Source organism: Lissotriton helveticus, chromosome 7 (genome assembly GCF_964261635.1).
Source record: "Lissotriton helveticus chromosome 7, aLisHel1.1, whole genome shotgun sequence".
Classification (NCBI taxonomy): domain Eukaryota; kingdom Metazoa; phylum Chordata; class Amphibia; order Caudata; family Salamandridae; genus Lissotriton; species Lissotriton helveticus.
In genome coordinates this window covers 183165408-183184479 of record NC_136068.1, presented here as the reverse complement: position 1 = coordinate 183184479, position 19072 = coordinate 183165408, and the positions used below count along the sequence as shown (strand labels likewise).

Genomic DNA, 19072 nt, shown 5'->3' with positions numbered 1-19072 from the left:
GAGGAAGATGTGGGAAAATGATGCAGCAAGTCATGGGAGTAGAGGAGTACACATGTTATGGAGGGAGGGTTCGGAGGGAACCAAAGAGGAACAAAATGAGTCACACAGGAGGAAGCCAGAAGAAGGCAGAGAGGGCATTACTTGGAAAGTAGTCCCTAATGCAGTTCAAAGCAAGAAACTAGGTGGTTGCAGAAAGATAAATTCAAACAGCCAACAGTTAGGTGAGAGATGAACACGTCTCCGGGCTGAATAAAAAATATTATCAACAAAGTCTCAAGTAAATGACTGAAAGAGACTGGGGAACAGTTTAGTTTAGTCCTATTAGTAGCACCTGAAGAGCTTGTGGGCAAGATGAAAAGCTTACTTAGGGCCCTGGTTAGATCACAAAAAATCTGCGTGGCCTCCTCGGGCACATGGGGCAATGAGCCCAGATTACTCTGGGCTGCAGCCAACAGTGCCCCTATGGCTGAGACTTTCTCAACAGACAAGACAAGCTTGGCCCACTTCAATCTCCTCCCACAGGTAGATACACTGGCCATCTGGAAGTTGGATCCCGACAGAGGGTGTAATCCAGCCTTGACCCTGAGCCACTCAGGAGATAATACAAGAGAGAGAAGATTATGATCGCTCTCAATGGTCTGAATAATCTCCATATCACTCAGGGTGCTCCATAAGCATACGTCGAGAAGAATGTAGTCTATTCTAGACGTATGATTGGGCCTATTGTAGGTGTGTGCACCACTCAAATCAGATTTGGACCTCCCATTGACCGCCCTCAGATCAAATTCCAAATTGAGGGCGTAGATCTGCAACGCCACTTGTGACCACCTTTTGATAGGGGGCAGAGCCAGGGTGGAATCCCCTTTCTCGAATCCTCCTCTTCTATGCCTAGCACGTCATCAGGGCCCAGGGGCTCGAACGTACAATTTAGATCACCCGCCACCAAAGTGCACGATTTTCTTGGCCGCTGCCTAAGGAGATCTTCCAAAAGAGCAATGGTGGGTGATTGTACGCCTCCCCTAGTGCCTCTAGCATAGATGTTGAAAATATCTAGGAGCAGACAACCCCGTGAATCCTTTAACGTGATGTTTAGGATGTCTGGTGAGTTTGTAGGGTGCTCCTCCACCCTGCAATCTAGGGAGACAGCAACCCAAATGAGGAGACCACCCGAAGGGCGACCCCTCCCTGACAAAGGGGAGACAGCTGGAACAAAGTGGGATGAATATCCCACCTTATGACAGGGCTCCTTGCCCCACGTCTCCTGGAATATACAGATGGAATATCCCTCCACAAGAGCGTTCCAATCAGGCAACCCCAACTTCCTATCGATTCCCGTGATGTTCCAGCTGAAAATCCTAAGAACTGGATCCGCCACAGCTGGATCACCGCCGGAGTCGAGGCCTCCTCCCACCTTCAACGGGGTCGTTTGGCTGCCAACACCACCTTGCCTCCCGGGAAGCTGATTACTCTCTTGTATGGGAGTGGGGACTGCCATACTCAGAGGGAGTATACCATGGTCAATGGTCAGCCCTCTCAGCTCAGTGACATCACCTGAACCACCAACTCCGGGGACCTCCCCAGCGATGCCGTCGGTTCAATAACCCGGTGGTCTCCACCCTGGCGATGGCCAGTCTGCCTGAGGATAAAATTGAGGATTAGCGGGAAATTCAGGATAGGCGGAGCTATTGCTCCAACCCATGCCAAACTCTCGGCCAATCGGGGGATTGACTGATCTTGGGTAAAAAAAGGTTAGGTCCACTATGCCAATTCCCGGCCCCCCGGAGTTAGGTTTGTATTTGCAAATAGTTTGTGCTACTCTACTATCCCTGAAATTCACCACCACGCAGTCTCCTTCCAAATGCTTGTGGCCATGACCCACCCAACCCACCCTTCTGCCTCCTATAATTGATCCATCAAGGCCCCTAGGAAAGGGTCTGTTGGACTCTAGCCAGTGCAACGTTTTATTTGTTAAGGCTTGAGGGGATTCAATTTGATCAGCCTTCAGGGTGGGTACATTTATAAGGACAACAACATAAGGGTGACAGTCTGGGGGTAGGTCCATAGGAGGGGATATTGGGGCAACTTTGGGTAGTGGAACTTTTGGGACAGCTTTTGTTGATAGTGTTTGTGGGTGGATAGGAGCAGGATTATTATTCATAGTTTTGGCTGGACAAGCCTGACTATTAACTTTACCTTTACCCGTCCCCTTTGGAGTTCCCTTCGATTTAGCAGGACCACTCCCACCCGGCAACTCAACCCGGCCCGGCTTCGTGCCTGGGACTTTAGAGGGCTTGGTACTACTTGGGTGGACTTGCGTTTTTTGGCCAATACTCCCAGAGGTAGCCACAAGCGGCACTGAGGGAATATTGTCAGTCAACTGGGAAGTTACCAAGCTAGCCGCAGAGGGTACAACAGGCAAAGCCTGCTGGGGCTCTGCGGCTTTCCTGTTTCCAGTGGGCCCTCCTTGTCCCTCTTCCCTTATCCTAGAATGTAGTTTAATGAGTGCTTTCAATGAAAAAAAGCTATCTAGGATTGACTGTTCAAACCTGTCTATCCTGTCGCCCAGCCCTGTTACTCTGTCGACAATCGGGGACAACAATGTTTTCAGCAATTCCTCGATTTGTGCAATAGAAACAGGGACACAGGGAGCTGGTGGCTGGTAACTAAAAAAGGGAGCTGCCCCTGCTTTTTCTAGGTTGGGACCACTCCCCTTGGTGGAAGAAGGATTGATCGGGCCCAAATCCTCACCCGTTTTAGTACCTATGCCCTTAGTCCCATGTTTCCTTGGTTTCTTGCACAATTTCAAAGAGCTTCTTTTGCGCGGGCTAGCAATCCTTTTCCTTTTGGTGGTTACAGGGATCTTTCGAGCCAACGGCGGGGTGCCTAGTGACTTTGGGTTTTCCACTGTGGGGGGAGAACAGGCAGGGCCTGCTATGGGAAGAGGGGATGCAATAAGAGACAAGGCTGGATTGCCACCGTCCTCAGAAGGAGGTATGGATGATTCAGCCAGCCTCTCCAATCTATCGATGCTAGCCCTCAGAGATGCAACCCTCGATTCATCAAATACATGAGGTGTGGCTAAAAGGGGAACAGGGTTACATACATGTGACACTGCCTGAGCTAAAAGGCCCAGGGATGATCTTTTAGACGGGTGAAAATCTTGCGAAAGACGCCGCTCCGTCATTACAATCTCCTTCTCTATGACGGCTGCAACCCGTGGAATGAATTTGTCCATAGTACCTATAACGCTACTGGGTCCCGCCCCCCCCCTCCCCACAAGCTCTTCCCCGAACGGGTAGACATTAGTACAGACTGTTAGGAAAGAGCAGATACCCTTATTAGCGTAAGAATGTCAACCGGGTCTGGTGTAACGAATTGCGATATCAGAGGGGTGGCCCAGCCCAGCCTCAGACAGCCCCTGACTGCCACAGACTGCCCGCCCTTTGCCCGGGCTTCGCTCGCGTTCCGCTACGCGCCGGTCGTGCTGTTAAGTAGAAAGCATTGCTGGCGGGGGGCGTGGTTTCGAGGGGGCGCGGCCAAGATCTCCGAGGCTTTGCAGGGACTCCTGGTCAAGCGAGTCCCTGCCTCGCACCGCCCTTCTCGTAGTCGCCGAGTGTTCCTCCTCCCTGGTTCGCCGCAGGAGCAACACCAAAGCCCCTCACTTCTGCCCGCGATGCGGCACCCGCGAAGCGGGTGCGGCGAGGAGTAGCGGGAGTAGCGGTATCCCTCGGGAGTGAGGGATAAAGAGCAGCCCAGGTCTCTGTACAGCACACAAGCCTCACGGGTCCTCGTCAGGTAAGCTCTCCCACCTGTGTCCTGACTTCATGCGCCTTTCGTTCTCAGCCGGGCGGGGGGCGTGGTTGCGAGGGGGCGCGGCCAAGATCTCCGAGGCTTTGCAGGGACTCCTGGTCAAGCGAGTCCCTGCCTCGCACCGCCCTTCTCTTAGTCGCCGAGTGTTCCTCCTCCCTGGTTCGCCGCAGGAGCAACACCAAAGCCCCTCGCTTCTGCCCGCGATGCGGGTGCGGCGAGGAGTAGCGGGAGTAGCGGCATCCCTCGGGAGTGAGGGATAAAGGGCAGCCCATGTCTCTGTACAGCACACAAGCCTCACGGGTACTCGTCAGGTAAGCTCTCCCATTTACAATGTCAATAGCTCAAACTAGTGTAAATACGAGACCTATGCATTGCACATGCTTGTTCACTCCTGCTACTGTCAGAACTTTGATGCGCTTGAAGGCTAGATCATTTCTTATGTCCTACTTAACGTACCTCAGCCCACTTCAGGACAGTATGAAGTCCTTCAACCTAGGGTGCTACAACTACGTCAATGATGCACAGATCATACTAAAGCTAGTATAAAAATATCAAATAATTGGTGTCATGGAAAATCACAAAGAAGATCAAATCAATATAAATAGAAACAAGCCTTGGCAAAGCCTAAGGGTCTGTGTTTTATATACCAACGTTGGCAGCGTAAGTCATACAAGAAACGAAAGTCATGCTGAATTCAAGCCTCCCTTGCCCTCAATGATATCCTTTTTTTCTATTCCAAATGAACAAGTTACTTACCTTCGGTAATGATATATCTGTAAGAAACAGTAGTTAGTATTAGATTCCTTACCTTAGAATATCCCCAGGCGTCAGTCTGGATCCGGAAACTTTTGCGTAGCAGTACCCCTGCGCGTCGGTAGGCGTCGTCTGCAGGCGTCCCCTGCGGCTCCGCGTCCGTCGTTGGCGTCGTGCGCCGTGATGACGTCGCTGGAGTATATAGACGCCGCCTCCGCGCGCTGACGTCAGTTCTTTGCACACAGCTTTTCCGCGCCAGAACACGCAGAGCCATGTAAGAACCAACACTGGTGCCATGCGAAACTAGGGCCCTGAAGGGGATGACCTTAACCCTATGTATCAGTTCGCAGAACGGGGAGGATGGGTGGGGCGGTAAGGAATCTAATACTAACTACTGTTTCTTACAGATATATCGTTACCGAAGGTAAGTAACTTGTTCATCTGAAAGAAACAGGTTAGTATTAGATTCCTTACCTTAGAATAGATACCCCAGCAATACCAACCCCGGTGGTGGGTCTGCGAACCAATACAGCTTACACCAGAAAGTCCTGGAGGACAGAACGGCCACAGAAGCCATCCCTCCGGACTTGACTGTCCAGGCAGTAGTGCCTTGCAAACGTGTGCAGCGAGGCCCACGTAGCCGCCTGACAAATGTCCTGCAAGGGGACTCCCCGGCCCAGGGCAGTAGTAGCCGCCGTGGCCCGAGTGGAATGGGCCCTCAGCCCAACAGGAGGCTCCTTCCGAGCCAAAGAGTAGCACGCTTTGATGCACAGGACGACCCACCGAGAGATGGTCCGTTTATGCACCGCCCGTCCCTTCTTCGCACCCACGTAGCCAACAAACAGTTGGTCATCCACCCGGAACTGGCGAGTGCGATCCATATAAAATGAAAGCGCACGTTTTGGGTCCAGACGATGGAGCCGCTCTTCATCCTTTGAAGGATGCGGAGGCGGGAAGAAGGAGGGTAAGGTGATGGACTGCCCGATGTGAAAAGCAGAGACTACTTTGGGCAGGAAAGAAGGTCTAGTTCTCAGAACCACCTTGTCTGGATGAATGGACATGAAAGGAGGTTTGACAGAAAGAGCCTGGAGCTCACTCACTCTCCTGGCAGAGGTGATGGCAACCAGGAAGGCCGTCTTTAAAGTCAGGAGACGGAGAGGACAGGAATGAAGTGGCTCAAAGGGAGCACACATCAAGAAGGTCAGAACCAGGTTCAAGTCCCACTGAGGCATCACAAATGGAACAGGTGGATACATGTGCGTGATGCCTTTCAAGAATCTCGTTACAATAGGGGACTTGAACAAAGAAGGTTGTTCAGGCAGCCTTAGAAAGGCCGAAAGGGCAGAAAGGTAGCCCTTGATAGTGCCCAGAGCAGAGCCCTGCTGGGCAAGAGAGAGAAGAAAGAGGAGAACCTCGGAGAGAGGGGCAGAAAGAGGGTCCACAGCCTTTGCTGTGCACCATGCCACAAATCTGTTCCACCGGCAGGCGTATACCGACTTTGTGGAGGGACGCCTGGCTGCCAGAACCACATCACAAACTTCAGGAGGCAAGTCAAATGGCCTCAACTGTCGCCGCTCAATCTCCACGCATGGAGGTGGAGACTGGACAGGTTCGGGTGGAGGACCGTCCCCTGCTGCTGCGACAGAAGGTCCTCCCGAAGGGGCAGGCGGATCGAGGGACCGACTGACATGCTGAGTAGCTCGGGATACCAGTACCTTCGAGCCCAGTCCGGAGCCACAAGGATAACTTGGGCCCGGTAGCGCCTGATCTTCTTCAGCACTCTGGGCAGAAGTGGTATAGGCGGAAAGGCGTACAATAGACCGCAACTCCACGCGCGCCGAAAGGCGTCGCCGTGCGAGTGCCGTCTTGGAAACTCCAACGCGCAGAACTGATGACATTGCGCGTTCTCTTCTGTGGCGAATAGATCTAACCAAGGCTCTCCCCATTGCAGAAAGAGGCCTTTCGCCACGTCCGAGTTCAGACGCCATTCGTGATCCACGAGCACCGACGGCTGAGTTCGTCCGCCCTGGCGTTCAGAGAACCTGCCAGGTGTTGAACCGTCAGAGTCACGCTCTGACGTTCCAGCCATTGCCAGAGACGCAGAGCCTCCTGGCAAAGGGTCCACGACCCCACTCCGCCCTGCTTGTTGCAGTACCACATGGCGGTGGTGTTGTCCGTGAACACCTGCACCACACTCCCGTTGACAAAGGGGAGGAATGCCTTCAGTGCTAGACGGATCGCCTGCAGCTCCAACAGGTTTATATGGAGCCGGGACTCCGCCGGAGACCAGATGCCTCTGATCTCCGCCTCTCCCAAGTGGCCTCCCCAGCCCTGGAGGGACGCGTCCGTCACAACCACGTGCTCCGGTTGGGGAAGGGAGAGGGATCTGCCTCTGACCCAATCGCGGTCCGTAAGCCACCACTGCAGTTGTCTCGCAGTGCCCTCCGAGATCAAGACATGGTCGGACAAGTTGCCCTGATGCTGGGCCCACTGAAACTTCAGGTCCCACTGCAAAGCCTGCATCCGCCACCGGGCGTGATGCACCAGAAGGATGCAGGAAGCCATCAGCCCCAGCAGCCGCAGCGTCAACCTGACCGAAACCCGGGATAACGGCTGAAAGATGGGAATCAAAGCCTGTATATCCCGGACTCGCCGTTCCGGAGGATAAACCCGAAACTGCGCCGAGTCGAGAACCGCTCCGATGAAAAGGAGCTTTTGAGAGGGACACAGGTGTGATTTCGGCACATTGATGGAAAACCCCAGCTCGTGCAGGAGGTCTGCCGTCATCTGAAGGTGGTGGACGATTGTCTGGGGCGAGCCCGCCTTCAACAACCAGTCGTCCAGGTAGGGGGAAGACTGAAACCCCCAACCGGCGCAGATGGGCTGCGACCACCGCCATCACCTTTGTGAACACCCGTGGGGCGCTGGCAAGGCCGAATGGGAGCACGATAAACTGAAAGTGCTCGTGGCCTACCGTGAACCGCAGGTAACGCCGGTGGGCCGGCAGGACGGGGATGTGAAAATACGCATCCTGCAAGTCCAACGCTACCATCCAGTCTAGCGGGTCTAGAGCAGCCAAGACCTGAGCCAAAGTCAACATCTTGAACTTCTCCTTCCGGAGGAAGCCGTTGACGTTCCGTAGATCCAAGATGGGACGTAGGCCCCCTTTGTCCTTCTTGGGTACCAGAAAGTAGTGGGAGTAGCAACCACGCCCTACTTCTGGCCCAGGAACGTGCTCGACGGCCCCCTTGGCCAAGAGGGCCGTAACTTCCTCCTGCAGAAGTGTCAAGTGGTCCCCCGACACACGGTGGTTCTGCGGTGGCATGGCTGGAGGAGTGGTCTCGAAGGGGAGGGAGTAGCCCCTTCGGACGAGCTGCAGCACCCACCTGTCCGATGTGATTGCGCGCCAGCGGGAGTGGTGATGGCGAACCCTGCCACCCACTGGCGTCACATGGGCCTGAAAGCACGGACTAGGAGGATTTGGAGGCCGATGCTGCGGGGGGAGGTGTGGTCTGACCTCGCCGTTGTCCCCGACCGCCTCCACGGCGGACTCCACGGCCGCCACTGCGTTGAGAAATGTGTTGCGGCGCGTGGCTGGCAGCACGTGTGGGACCGCCCCTTCCTTGGCCACGAAAGGAGCGAAACGAACCCGTTTGCTGGCGCTGGGTCGAGAGACCCAAGGACTTGGCCGTGACCCTGGAGTCCTTGAAGCGCTGCAGCGCGTGGTCCGCTTTGTCGCCAAACAGGCGACTGCCATCGAACGGCATGACCATCAAGGCATTCTGGACATCTGCCGAAAAGTTGGCGGACCTCAGCCAGGCGTGGCGACGAATCGCCACCGTCGTGGACATCGCTCTGCCCAGCGAGTCGGTCGTATCAAGACCACACCTGATGGAGTATTTTGCTGCGTCTCGGCCTTCAATCATAGCCTTGCCGAGCTTTGCCCGTACCTCCTGCGGGCATTCTGGCAGCAGGTCCGCGACCGTATCCCACAGAGAGTGTGAGTAGCGGCCCAAGAGGCATGCGGTGTTGCAAGACCGCAGTCCCAAACTCAGGGACGAGAAGACCTTTTTTCCATACTGGTCGTACCTCTTGGATTCCCGGTCGGGCGGGGCCGACGGGAATGCGGTCTGGGAAGTCGAGGCCTGGATCACCAGACTCTCAGGGGTGGGATGGGTGGACAGGAACTTGGGGTCATCCTTACACGGACGGTGGCGTCTGGCCACGTTCCTATCAACAGGCGAACCTGAAGCGGGCCTGTACCACGTGCCCAAAAGAACGTCAGACAAGGCTTCGTTGAACGGCAGCAGTGGCTCCTGCGGTTTGAAGACCTCAGTGAGGATGTTAGGCCTCACGGCCGCGACGGGGAGCTCAAGGTGTAAGGCCTTGGCAGCCCTCATCAGCACCACTGAATAAGCAGCCCCCTCCTCCGAAGCCACGGTAGGAGGCGAGACAAAGCCAGGGTTAGGAGAGTCGTCCAGACCACTGGCGTCACCCAAATCACCTGTCCAGTCCACATTGTACTGACACTCGCGTGACAGAGGGTCCTCAGACCCCTCCCAACCCTCTCCGTAATCTACATATTCACCATATTCGGAATCAACAATGTAGACCGGCTCCCCTGGGTCCACAGGCCCCATCGGCGTCGGACTCGGTTTCGGGCGACGCCGGTCCGACTCCGCGTCCGGAGTCGGAGAGGGTATGGGGGCGGCGCCGCCCGGAGCCGGTGCTCCGGGGGCGGCGTCGGGGGCAACCCCGATGGAATCGGTGCCGGAGAGGCTGGTAGACCAGCCGGCGTCGACCCTGAGGGTCCCTGCGGCGCCGGGGTCGGAGCCGTCGGCGGCACCGGGGCCGGAGCACCCGACGGCGTCGAGGCAGGAGCACCCGAACCGCTAGGGCCCCCGGACGGAAGCACAGGGCCCGAAGGCGCCGTAGGCCCCGTCGGAGGAGACAGTGCCCTCATGGCCATGAGGAACTCCTCTATCTCCCCGGGCGTCGCGCCTTGCCCAGGGACCTTAGGGTATGGAGCAGGCCGCGCTGGCGACTCACGCGGGGCCACCCGAACCCCCGGCCGCGTCGGGGGGAGTCGGGGGTACGATGACGACGCCGCGACTTCTTGTGTTTCCTACCTGAGGAACCAGAGGAATGGTGACGACTTCCGGAGCGCTCGTGGCGGCTCCGCGACCGCTCCCTCGACCTCCGGCCGGACCGGGACCGCTCTCGACGCGGGGCCGACACCCGCAGCTCGAGTAGCTTGCGGGAACGCTCCCGCCTAGCTTTACTCGTCAGGGCCCGGCAGTCGACACAGTCGTCCACGGCGTGGTCGGGGCCCAGGCACCGGAGGCAGAGTCGGTGATGATCCGTGACCGACATCGTGCGGTCACAGTCGTCACAGTTCTTAAAACCGGGCATCCTACCGGCACCGTAAGAAGAATCAAGGATTCACAAAAAACTTTGGTCAAAAGACCGAAGTACTGCACTTCTCAGATCTGCGCTAACTGGCGCGGAAAAAAGAAGAACTGACGTCAGCGCGCGGAGGCGGCGTCTATATACTCCAGCGACGTCATCACGGCGCACGACGCCAACGACGGACGCGGAGCCGCAGGTGACGCCTGCAGACGACACCTACCGACGCGCAGGGGTACTGCTACGCAAAAGTTTCCGGATCCAGACTGACGCCTGGGGATATTCTAAGGTAAGGAATCTAATACTAATCTGTTTCTTTCAGATAAACGTTGCATAACAAGGGAGCATTCACTATAGTACTTATTTAGTTTCTATAGCGTAGGAAAAAAAGGACTAGAAGTGGCTTCCTTGCAACCAAATCTCGTTCTGACATAGGAAAGAAACAAGGAGGGTACTGAAGGCATGGGAGTTATCAGTATAGGAAACAAAATAAAAATACTGGGTCTCAGTGACACTTAAGAAAAGCCACTTGGAGGGAAAGCCGGGCACTGGGAACATGGTGTGCACAGGGGAGGAAGGCACAGAAGTGATATAAAGATGTGTGGTGGGGGAAAGAAGTGCACAGGAGAAATAAGGAAGGCGGGAGGGATATACAAGAGGTTGTCAGGTGAGTGGACAGGAACACACAAATGAAGGAGGAAGATGTGGGAAAATGATGCAGTAAGTCATGGGAGTAGAGGAGTACACATGTTATGGAGGGAGGGTTCGGAGGGAACCAAAGAGGAACAAAATGAGTCACACAGGAGGAAGCCAGAAGAAGGCAGAGAGGGCATTACTTGGAAAGTAGTCCCTAATGCAGTTCAAAGCAAGAAACTAGGTGGTTGCAGAAAGATAAATTCAAACAGCCAACAGTTAGGTGAGAGATGAACACGCCTCCGGTCTGAATAAAAAATATTATCAACAAAGTCTCAAGTAAATGACTGAAAGAGACTGGGGAACAAAGCCAGGGGTTGAAAGTGGCGGACCCAAAGCTCACTCAACTCTTACAGCTATGCTGTCCAAACCCAGACCTAAAACCGGTTAAAAACAGAACTGACACTAATGAAAAACATTAAGCACAAATAAAACTCAGGGACCCAATCATGAATTAACTTTTGTGGCGCATGACAGAGAAGGATGCCTGTTTTATGTGCCTTGAGAAGGTAAAGTGACACTATTAATCACAATATTTCTCTGAGTTAATGCATTTTCAGGCAGAAAAGCTAAAAAAACAGAAAGAGGCAAACCTTGCTAACTGTTTCTGAGATGTACTTTCTGCAAAATAAGACTTGGCGGGGGAGCATCTGCATGTATCATTAGGCTCTTCAATTCTTTTGACCCACCACTCTAGTTCCTTAGATTTAAGCTTTTTCTTTATGACATCACACTTACCAGCTTGCTGAAGTAGCTGCGGCTCACTTTCACCACCTCGCCTTTGTATCGCACACAGACGACATTGGTGTCCACGTGCATTTCCACACATGGCATCGGCGGAGAGGGTACAGCCAGCCTTATTGGATAACAATACACAAGGCGACCTTGAACCTCAGGAGCTTCCACTTCGTCTGTGAGAAACAATATTGAGCAGTCACAACCAAGTCCCTTCTGTTGACCTCAACAGAGAGCCAAAATCAAAGTCTGCCTCTTAACCCACATACATGGAGCAATCCCTCGGTAATCAACTCACCTCTCACACCTTACCATCTTACTAACCAAGGCAACTCTCCCCAGTACTTTATAATCCTACACACCTACCCATAACTTCACTCTTCTATTCCTGCAGCTTTCCTGTTCACTACCCAAACTTGCCTCTCAAATCTCTATCATTCCACTTTCTGATTATCTTAGTTTCCTCAAACCTAGTCCCTTCTTCCAGTACACTTTCCCCTTCAAGACAAACTCCTTGCAAATATCTCAAGGTTCTATCCATGCATCACCTTCTATACCTCTCCCAATTGACTCCTCCTACTCTGTCTTAAGTTGGACTTAGTGCTGTCAGTTTCATTCAGCCTATACCTGATATATTGTGTTCCTTCAACAAAGCTAGATGTTTCTCACGGATCCGCTTCACATATTCGCAAGATATGTGGAAGATCTTGCTGCAAATTCCTTCCACTGAATCCTTGGCAACAGCGGTCATGTGAGGCCCACACTGTTTGCGTAGATGTTCCAGCCGATCCTGCAAAGGGGTAAGGGAGTCAGAAGAAGTCTTTAGGTAGAGTCTGGTACACTTGAACGAACAGGACAGACAGATATACAGGAATCATCTTGGTGATGGTTCAGCCTGGTAATCCAGATTTATGAGTTATGGCGAGTGGTTTCAAGACATTTTTATTTTTTTCTCTATTTATGTAGAACTTCAGTGTTTACCCCATTACACACACATAATTTTTCTGACACCTCATCCCCTTGAAGCTGAACTGTTGTGATAGCTACTCCCACAATTTCTCCACTTCTATTTTTATTAACCTGATTCTGATTTATTCCCTGAATTGCTATTACTTACTGCACTTTGTTGCTTTACAGACGGGTCCCTATTCCAGTCGGGCATGTATTTGCACACCCATATTATTCTTTTATCAAAACTTTATGTAAAAATCGAAATACAGATTGGCAGTTAATCAAGTGTGAGACAATTCCAAAGAATGATTGCTGCCATATATGCTCAAATTAAAATACAAAGAAAGGCACACAGCAACAAGGACTCAGAATTGTGGAGATTACCACGGAGAAGACAATAAAATACAATGATAATAAGAGAAAAAAGAAACAAGGTGTTGAAAAAGACAGAATGAGAACTAAAACAAGTAGATGGTATAAAGCGGGAAGGAATTAGACAGGGAAACAACAAAAAATATAATGAAGAGTAAAACATGCAGGAAAGCATTTAGAAGTAAGAAAGTGCACACAAAAAAAGGAAGAAAATCACGGAACAGTCTTAACGATAAATATAATAAACAAGTAGGGACCAATAAGGGAAAGTAAGAAAACAATGAAGAAAAATAAAATGGGGGAAATTGAGTAGTGGGAGACACAGCAAGCACGAGAACATGAGATAACAGATGGGGAAAAAGAGAGCGGCAGATGACAAACCCAATGAGGTGGAATTCTGGAGGTTGAACATGTGTACAAGATGAGAAGAGAAAAGCCTCCCAGAGAAACAGAAGCGTTATAGAAGGTTAGCAAGATGTAGAACAGGAAGAGAGCATGCGGCAAACAGAAAGAGGTAGAAAGGAGTCAAGTAGGATAGGAGGAGAAAGGATGCATAGACCATACTAGAGAGGACTAAGAGAACCCGAGAGAGGCCCAAAGAGAGACAACAAGAGTGGAAGATGGGGCATAATGGGTGGTGGTTAAGAGGGAGATGAGAAACTTATGCATATGTTGCCATGGTAGGCAAAACTACTACAAGTAAAAATAAAGTCACTAGCAAACTTGAAAAATGCAGCAAGTTGCATGACATTCTTGAAACACACCCGTTCAAAGCTAAGAAACCCACAATAAAAGCACCGGTAAAAGGGTTTGATGGTCTAGTCGAGTTAGCAGTATACTGACACTACTAAACATCTCTGTCGCAGTCAACACGGTCTAAAATATCATAGGCCACTCACTCCAAACAGTGGCCAATACGTCACACAACCAGATGATCTAAGTCATTCATTGAAGAATGCACACAAAGTGTGAGAATCGGAGAACTCATCTCTGCTACTCATGAAGTCGCCGGTGGAGTTCCAATAACCCACCTCTGTCTCCGCTGCTCTTCAACATCTACCTTAAATACCCAAACAGACCAGCTCTGCACCCATTAGTTTCACTTCCACTCCTATGCGGACAACAGTCAATTGTACCCCAAGGCCACAGTCCCTCTAAACCAATTTGAAGCCACACGAAAAGGAATCAAATGCATTGTGGTAAACATGGGATGAAACAGCTTCAATATAAACCGTTCAAAACAGAAATGCATCCTAAGCACATCATACTTGCTAACAAACAGGCCTTCTAAACCTACCGCCTACTGTCTTCAGTGAGAAGGAACAACGCAATTCAAACGTATGAGCAGCACTTAAAGGTTTTACCCACCAAAGCAAACTCCTGGGTAAAACCCTCTCTTTCCTGTCCCTACTATACCAAACTACTCATCCCATGGTGGTGGGAATCCTCTTTAACTCGAGACTAGATTATTTTAACGCCTTCTACATTGGACTAACCGCCTACCATATTAAGAGAAATTAAAAGGTGCTAAACAACAGCCGAACTTTGGCTTAGAACCCATAAGCCTACAACATTCTACTCTTCCTGATAAAGCTACCCAGGATGCTAATAAAAAATAGAGGGCCAAATGCACGACCATTCCATTTTGTGAGTCGCAAATTGCGGTGTTTTGCGACTCGTGAAACGGGATGTACAACAGTGTATGAGAGTCTGTTTGCGAAACTCAAATGGGTCGCAAGGAACCTGCCTCATTAATATTCATAAGGCAGGTCGCAATTTGCAATTGGGACTAGCCTGCAGACAGGCCTGCTGGGGGATAGCAGACCCCCATGTCTGTTTGATTTTTCAATAAAGCAACATTTTTCCCTTAAATGCAGCCCGAGAGACCACTGCCTGCCCTTAAAAAATATTTTCACACCCATTCACAAAGGGGAAGGGGTCCCCTGGGGACTTCTTCCCGTTGGCGAATGGATTACCACCTACTTGAAGCAGGTGGTAAACTGCTAGTGTTTTGCAAATGCGGTTGCAAAACAATGATATATACCATTCTGACTTGCTATTAGGAAGTGACACCCTTGGCATGCCCCTTCCTAGTAGTGACTTGCAAACACTATTTAACAAGTCAGCGACTCGCAAAATAGCATTTGTACATACCACCACCCTTTTTTGCAGTCGCAGACCAGCCGATTTCCCGTTTGCGACAGCACAAAACAGTCGTACATCTGGCCCAGAGTCACTATGAAGAGTCTCTACAACCCATGCAAGTAAACTGAAGAGTGGCAAAATAGGTACAAGAAATAAAATGTGCAGTAACTTCTACATGCAACTAACATCCAGCAGAAAAGGTCTCCAGGTCATACCGCTAACCAGATGCAAACAAAACTATGACCAACACTTATAAGGAGGCCAGGGAAAGCTGAAATTCTGAACGGTGCAGCAAGATTCGAATGTAACCTTTTTTTGCTTGCATTTCATGCGTCAGAGACTAAAAGAAATTGAAATTTGCAGTATGCACGATACTAGCAAAAGTGACAAACAGGTAGAGGTAAACAGGAGAGTTAAAAAAAGGAAAAGATCAGGAGGAACATGGTGAAGGTAAACATGAATACAGAAGAATGAGATAAGCAGATAAGGAAACAAATAGCAGGAAGAGCTTGCTTGAAAGTAACAAGCAGTGTAAGAATTAGAAGATGGATGGGAGAGCAGGAAGACATCAGAGGAGAGGGGATACAGAGAGCGACTAAGCCAGAGTGACACTGAATGGCCAACAGAGAAAGAAATGAGGGAAGGAAAGTAAGAGAGCACAAGTGATCAGGCAGTACAAAGATAGGGTGCTTGAGGAAGCAAGTAGGATAGAGAGGATATCCTTCAGTGAAATAAAAGGAGGGAAATAAAGAGAGAGAACAAGGAAAGCCAAATATGTGAACATGCAGTGATGACAGCAACAGAAAAGAGAGGAGAGAAAGAAGGGAAGAAATAGTGAGACAAAAGGAAGACAGAATGTGTATGAAGGAGATAAAACACAAATAGAATGATAAAACCTAAGGAAGCACTGAGATAGCAGAATTAACTTTACTGATATCTGAATATCCCATTGTCCACAAGAAAGTGATTACAAATTTGATTCCAATGTTCACTGCAAGCATACCAGCACAGATTACCTTTTCTTGGCACAATTGTAAGCCAAGCTGCGTGCTCCTCTTTCCAACAACCACATATTGTAGGAAGCTGGCTCTTTATATAATATACTAAAAGGAGGTATACTGTGCAAAGAGTCTAGGTAATTCCCTTATTAGTGGACAAAGGCTTGCTCTAGCAATCTGAAGGTGCTCTTTTAGGGGGTAGTGTGGTCGAGCAACCTTAGGTTCATCAGAGAGGAGTGTTAGACATCTTCAACTACACAATATACGGTACACACAACTCAATAAGGAGATCCACACCAATTTATAAAAATAACATGTATCTATCTACCTATCTCTCTCTCTCTATATATATATATATATATATATATACACACACACACACACACACACACACACACATCAGATCAATACAATCAGTTAAGTAGGTTTCGAGAAAGAAATACATTTTTGTTTCAAGAGTCGACAGTGACATTTTCATAGGCGGCAATGTTACCCCATGGAGGAAAAACAAATACTGCATACAGGTTCTTTACAGCGACTTACAAGACCAATCCGAAGGTCTTGAGGTAAATACAGGGCAAGGTCCAAGGCAGCTCCAGCAGATCACCTCCAGGGGCAATACGGGAGATGGATGCAGTGGTGCAATAGTGTCAGGTTCCCAATGTTAGTCAATGGGGATCGGTCCGGTCACAAAGAGGCTGCAGGTTTGCACTGGGAGGCCAGTCGGGCGGAACCACCAGAGGGGCTCAGGACTCAAGATGCTCGGGGACGTGGGGACACCTGCAGTCCACTTCCACTCTGGCCAGGAGCAAAGGGTGCAGAGAGGTCTTGAGGCATCCGGTTTCTCATGGCAGAGTCACCTGCGGTCAGGGGGGGGGCTGCAGACAGACTATGGGTGGCGTAGAAGAGTCCCCTCCTGGCAAACCAAAGGTGGGCTTCATCTCTGGAGGGCTGGGGGACCAAGCTAGCATTGTTGGTCCATGTCAGCACGGGCTTGGAGCGACGGGTGCACTAGTGCTAGCCAATGTCAAGTTTACGTGGTCTGCAGTCCTTAGTTCTTTTTATGGTACCTGTAAGGTGCAGGGGGGGCAGCTGTGCTGCTCCACTGAGTTCCTGTGTCTTGGCAGAAGTGCTGTCAATCCTCCCAGGCTTTTGGAGGTACAGCAGCTTGCAGTATGAATCGACTTAAGCGCAATTGAAAGGAATAAGGAACTGGCAACCAATGTTGGCACCAAGTCAGGTGCTTCTTCCACAGTTCTTACTTTTCGTGGCTCTTCGATATGCTTTTAGGTTAGCAGGATCTGATATTCTGGTGCCATGGCCTCCCCTAAATAATAGATTTAGGGGCGTTAGGGGAGTGTAAGGTAGTAGCCAATGGGCTACTTAACCCTGGGGCCACTACGCCCCCTATATGACCACTTCCTGTGAGAAGTGGGCATAATTCCAACAATAGAAGGCCTCACCTGAATTGCACCTATCTGAATTCTTACGTAGGATCTGACACTAATATTTCCGCCTTATCCTCTTAGTGTGTTAATTTCCACTACTATGCAATATCATGGTGCCCTTTTAAAATTCAACAAAATGTCATCACAAATCTTGTACTAGCTCGTGAAAAATTATATATATGAGAAAAAATGTGTGTGTGAAGAGAGAGTACCTCACGGTAGCAACACCCGAGGGGGTTACTGACCAATAATTGCCAGTCTACCCACTTCTGATCATTGGCCACTCTCTCTTTTTGTGCAAGAATGTAATTATATACTAAAAAGGAAATCAACGTGCTCCCTTTTAAACACAACTCATATAGTGAAGACAAGAAAGAACATCATCAAGTGTGTCCACTACACTAGCCATTGTTGTGCTCTCAGAACCCCAGTGAAAACTCAAAAAAGGAATTTTAGAATTCTCACTTATTAAAACCGGGTAGTGCTTGCTGGCCATCCAGAAGTGGGCATAACCCTGTCGCAGAGTTCCTAGGTTTGCTAGCACAAAGACAGTAGACTTGATTTTCGTATTCACTTCAGGTAGTCCACCTTAGGGGTGGAACTAGCCTGAAGGTGAAAATGCCTCTCTGACTACTTATGTTCCTGCCTTTCCAGGTGCCAAATGGGTCCTGGACCTGGTGAGTCAGCATCCTCTCCTGTGAGGGAAGCCGGATTCCCTTCCCAAGAGAAGCTCCCAGCCTTGGAATGCTAATTCACGAGTCTTTTTGTGGGAGGGGATTTGTTCCTGACCTCCTGAGAGCAAAGGCCCTCACCACTGGGGTCAGAAACTCGCTGTGGTGGCGGGCTGGCTAGGACCAGTCAGTCAGCACCGTAGTAGTTGGCAGGAGGCACATCTAAGAAGCCCTCTTTATTAATACAAGATGTTTGATTCGAACATCTTTGGGTTCAGTGAAGCCATCATTTATCTGGGGAACTCGTTTGTCCAGCACATGCACTTTTAAATGGCTTGCCTGATCACCAGCACTCGCAGCAACTGAACTGACCAGCACAGGGGCATATCTTCTCAAGCAGATTGGTCCACACATGTAGTATAGTGCATCTTGCCTTAGGACTGTCAGGCCTGCTGTAGGAGTGACTTCCCTATACTGCATGCAGTGTCTCCAGGCATGGCACACAGGTTGTATGCAATGTCATATTTTCACTTTGATCTGCACCAAGACACGCAGTCTACAGAGGTATCCGTATGTGTTTAGGGTGGGGTCCCTTACGGTGGCACAATTCATTCTCCAGCCCTTAGGGACCCTCTTTAGTACCCCATGCCCTAGGTAACCGGGGTACCATTTACTAGGCACTTACAGTAGGTGCTAACGGTATTGCCAATTGGGGAACAACTGCATAGTTTTATGGAAAGAGATCTGGCACTGGGGATCCAGTTGGCAGAAACCCAGTGTACTTCCAGACGAAATGGCATTAAATACAAGGCAAAAAGTGGGGGTGCCTATGTCAAAAAGGGGAACTTTCTTACACAGATCCTTTCGGACCATGCCACCATTACTGTACCAGTAGAGCTAGGGTAAGAGCATGATGTCTCGTAGCAATTCAGTGTTAAGAGAAATATTCGGGAATCATTTACTCACTACTATGTTATGAATGTTAAGAATGGTATGGCTTAGAGTACAAGAAATGAAGCCACTAAAGATATAACAAGAGAATGAATAGCCCACCCAATACCATTTGTTAAGCTTGTAAAGTGGAAGTGGT

General features: G+C 50.3%; 1 protein-coding gene across 1 annotated transcript in view; it reads right to left on the bottom strand.

The window, feature by feature from the left end:
- PCIF1 (phosphorylated CTD interacting factor 1) overlaps positions 1-19072 on the bottom strand; it is a 125162-nt gene that overhangs the window by 39435 nt on the left and 66655 nt on the right. The window contains exons 10-11 of the mRNA XM_078651906.1: positions 12025-12187; positions 11401-11573 (exon numbers count right to left, since the gene is read on the bottom strand). Coding sequence (XP_078508032.1) covers positions 11401-11573; positions 12025-12187 — 336 coding nt within the window. The remainder of the gene's footprint in view (positions 1-11400; positions 11574-12024; positions 12188-19072) is intronic.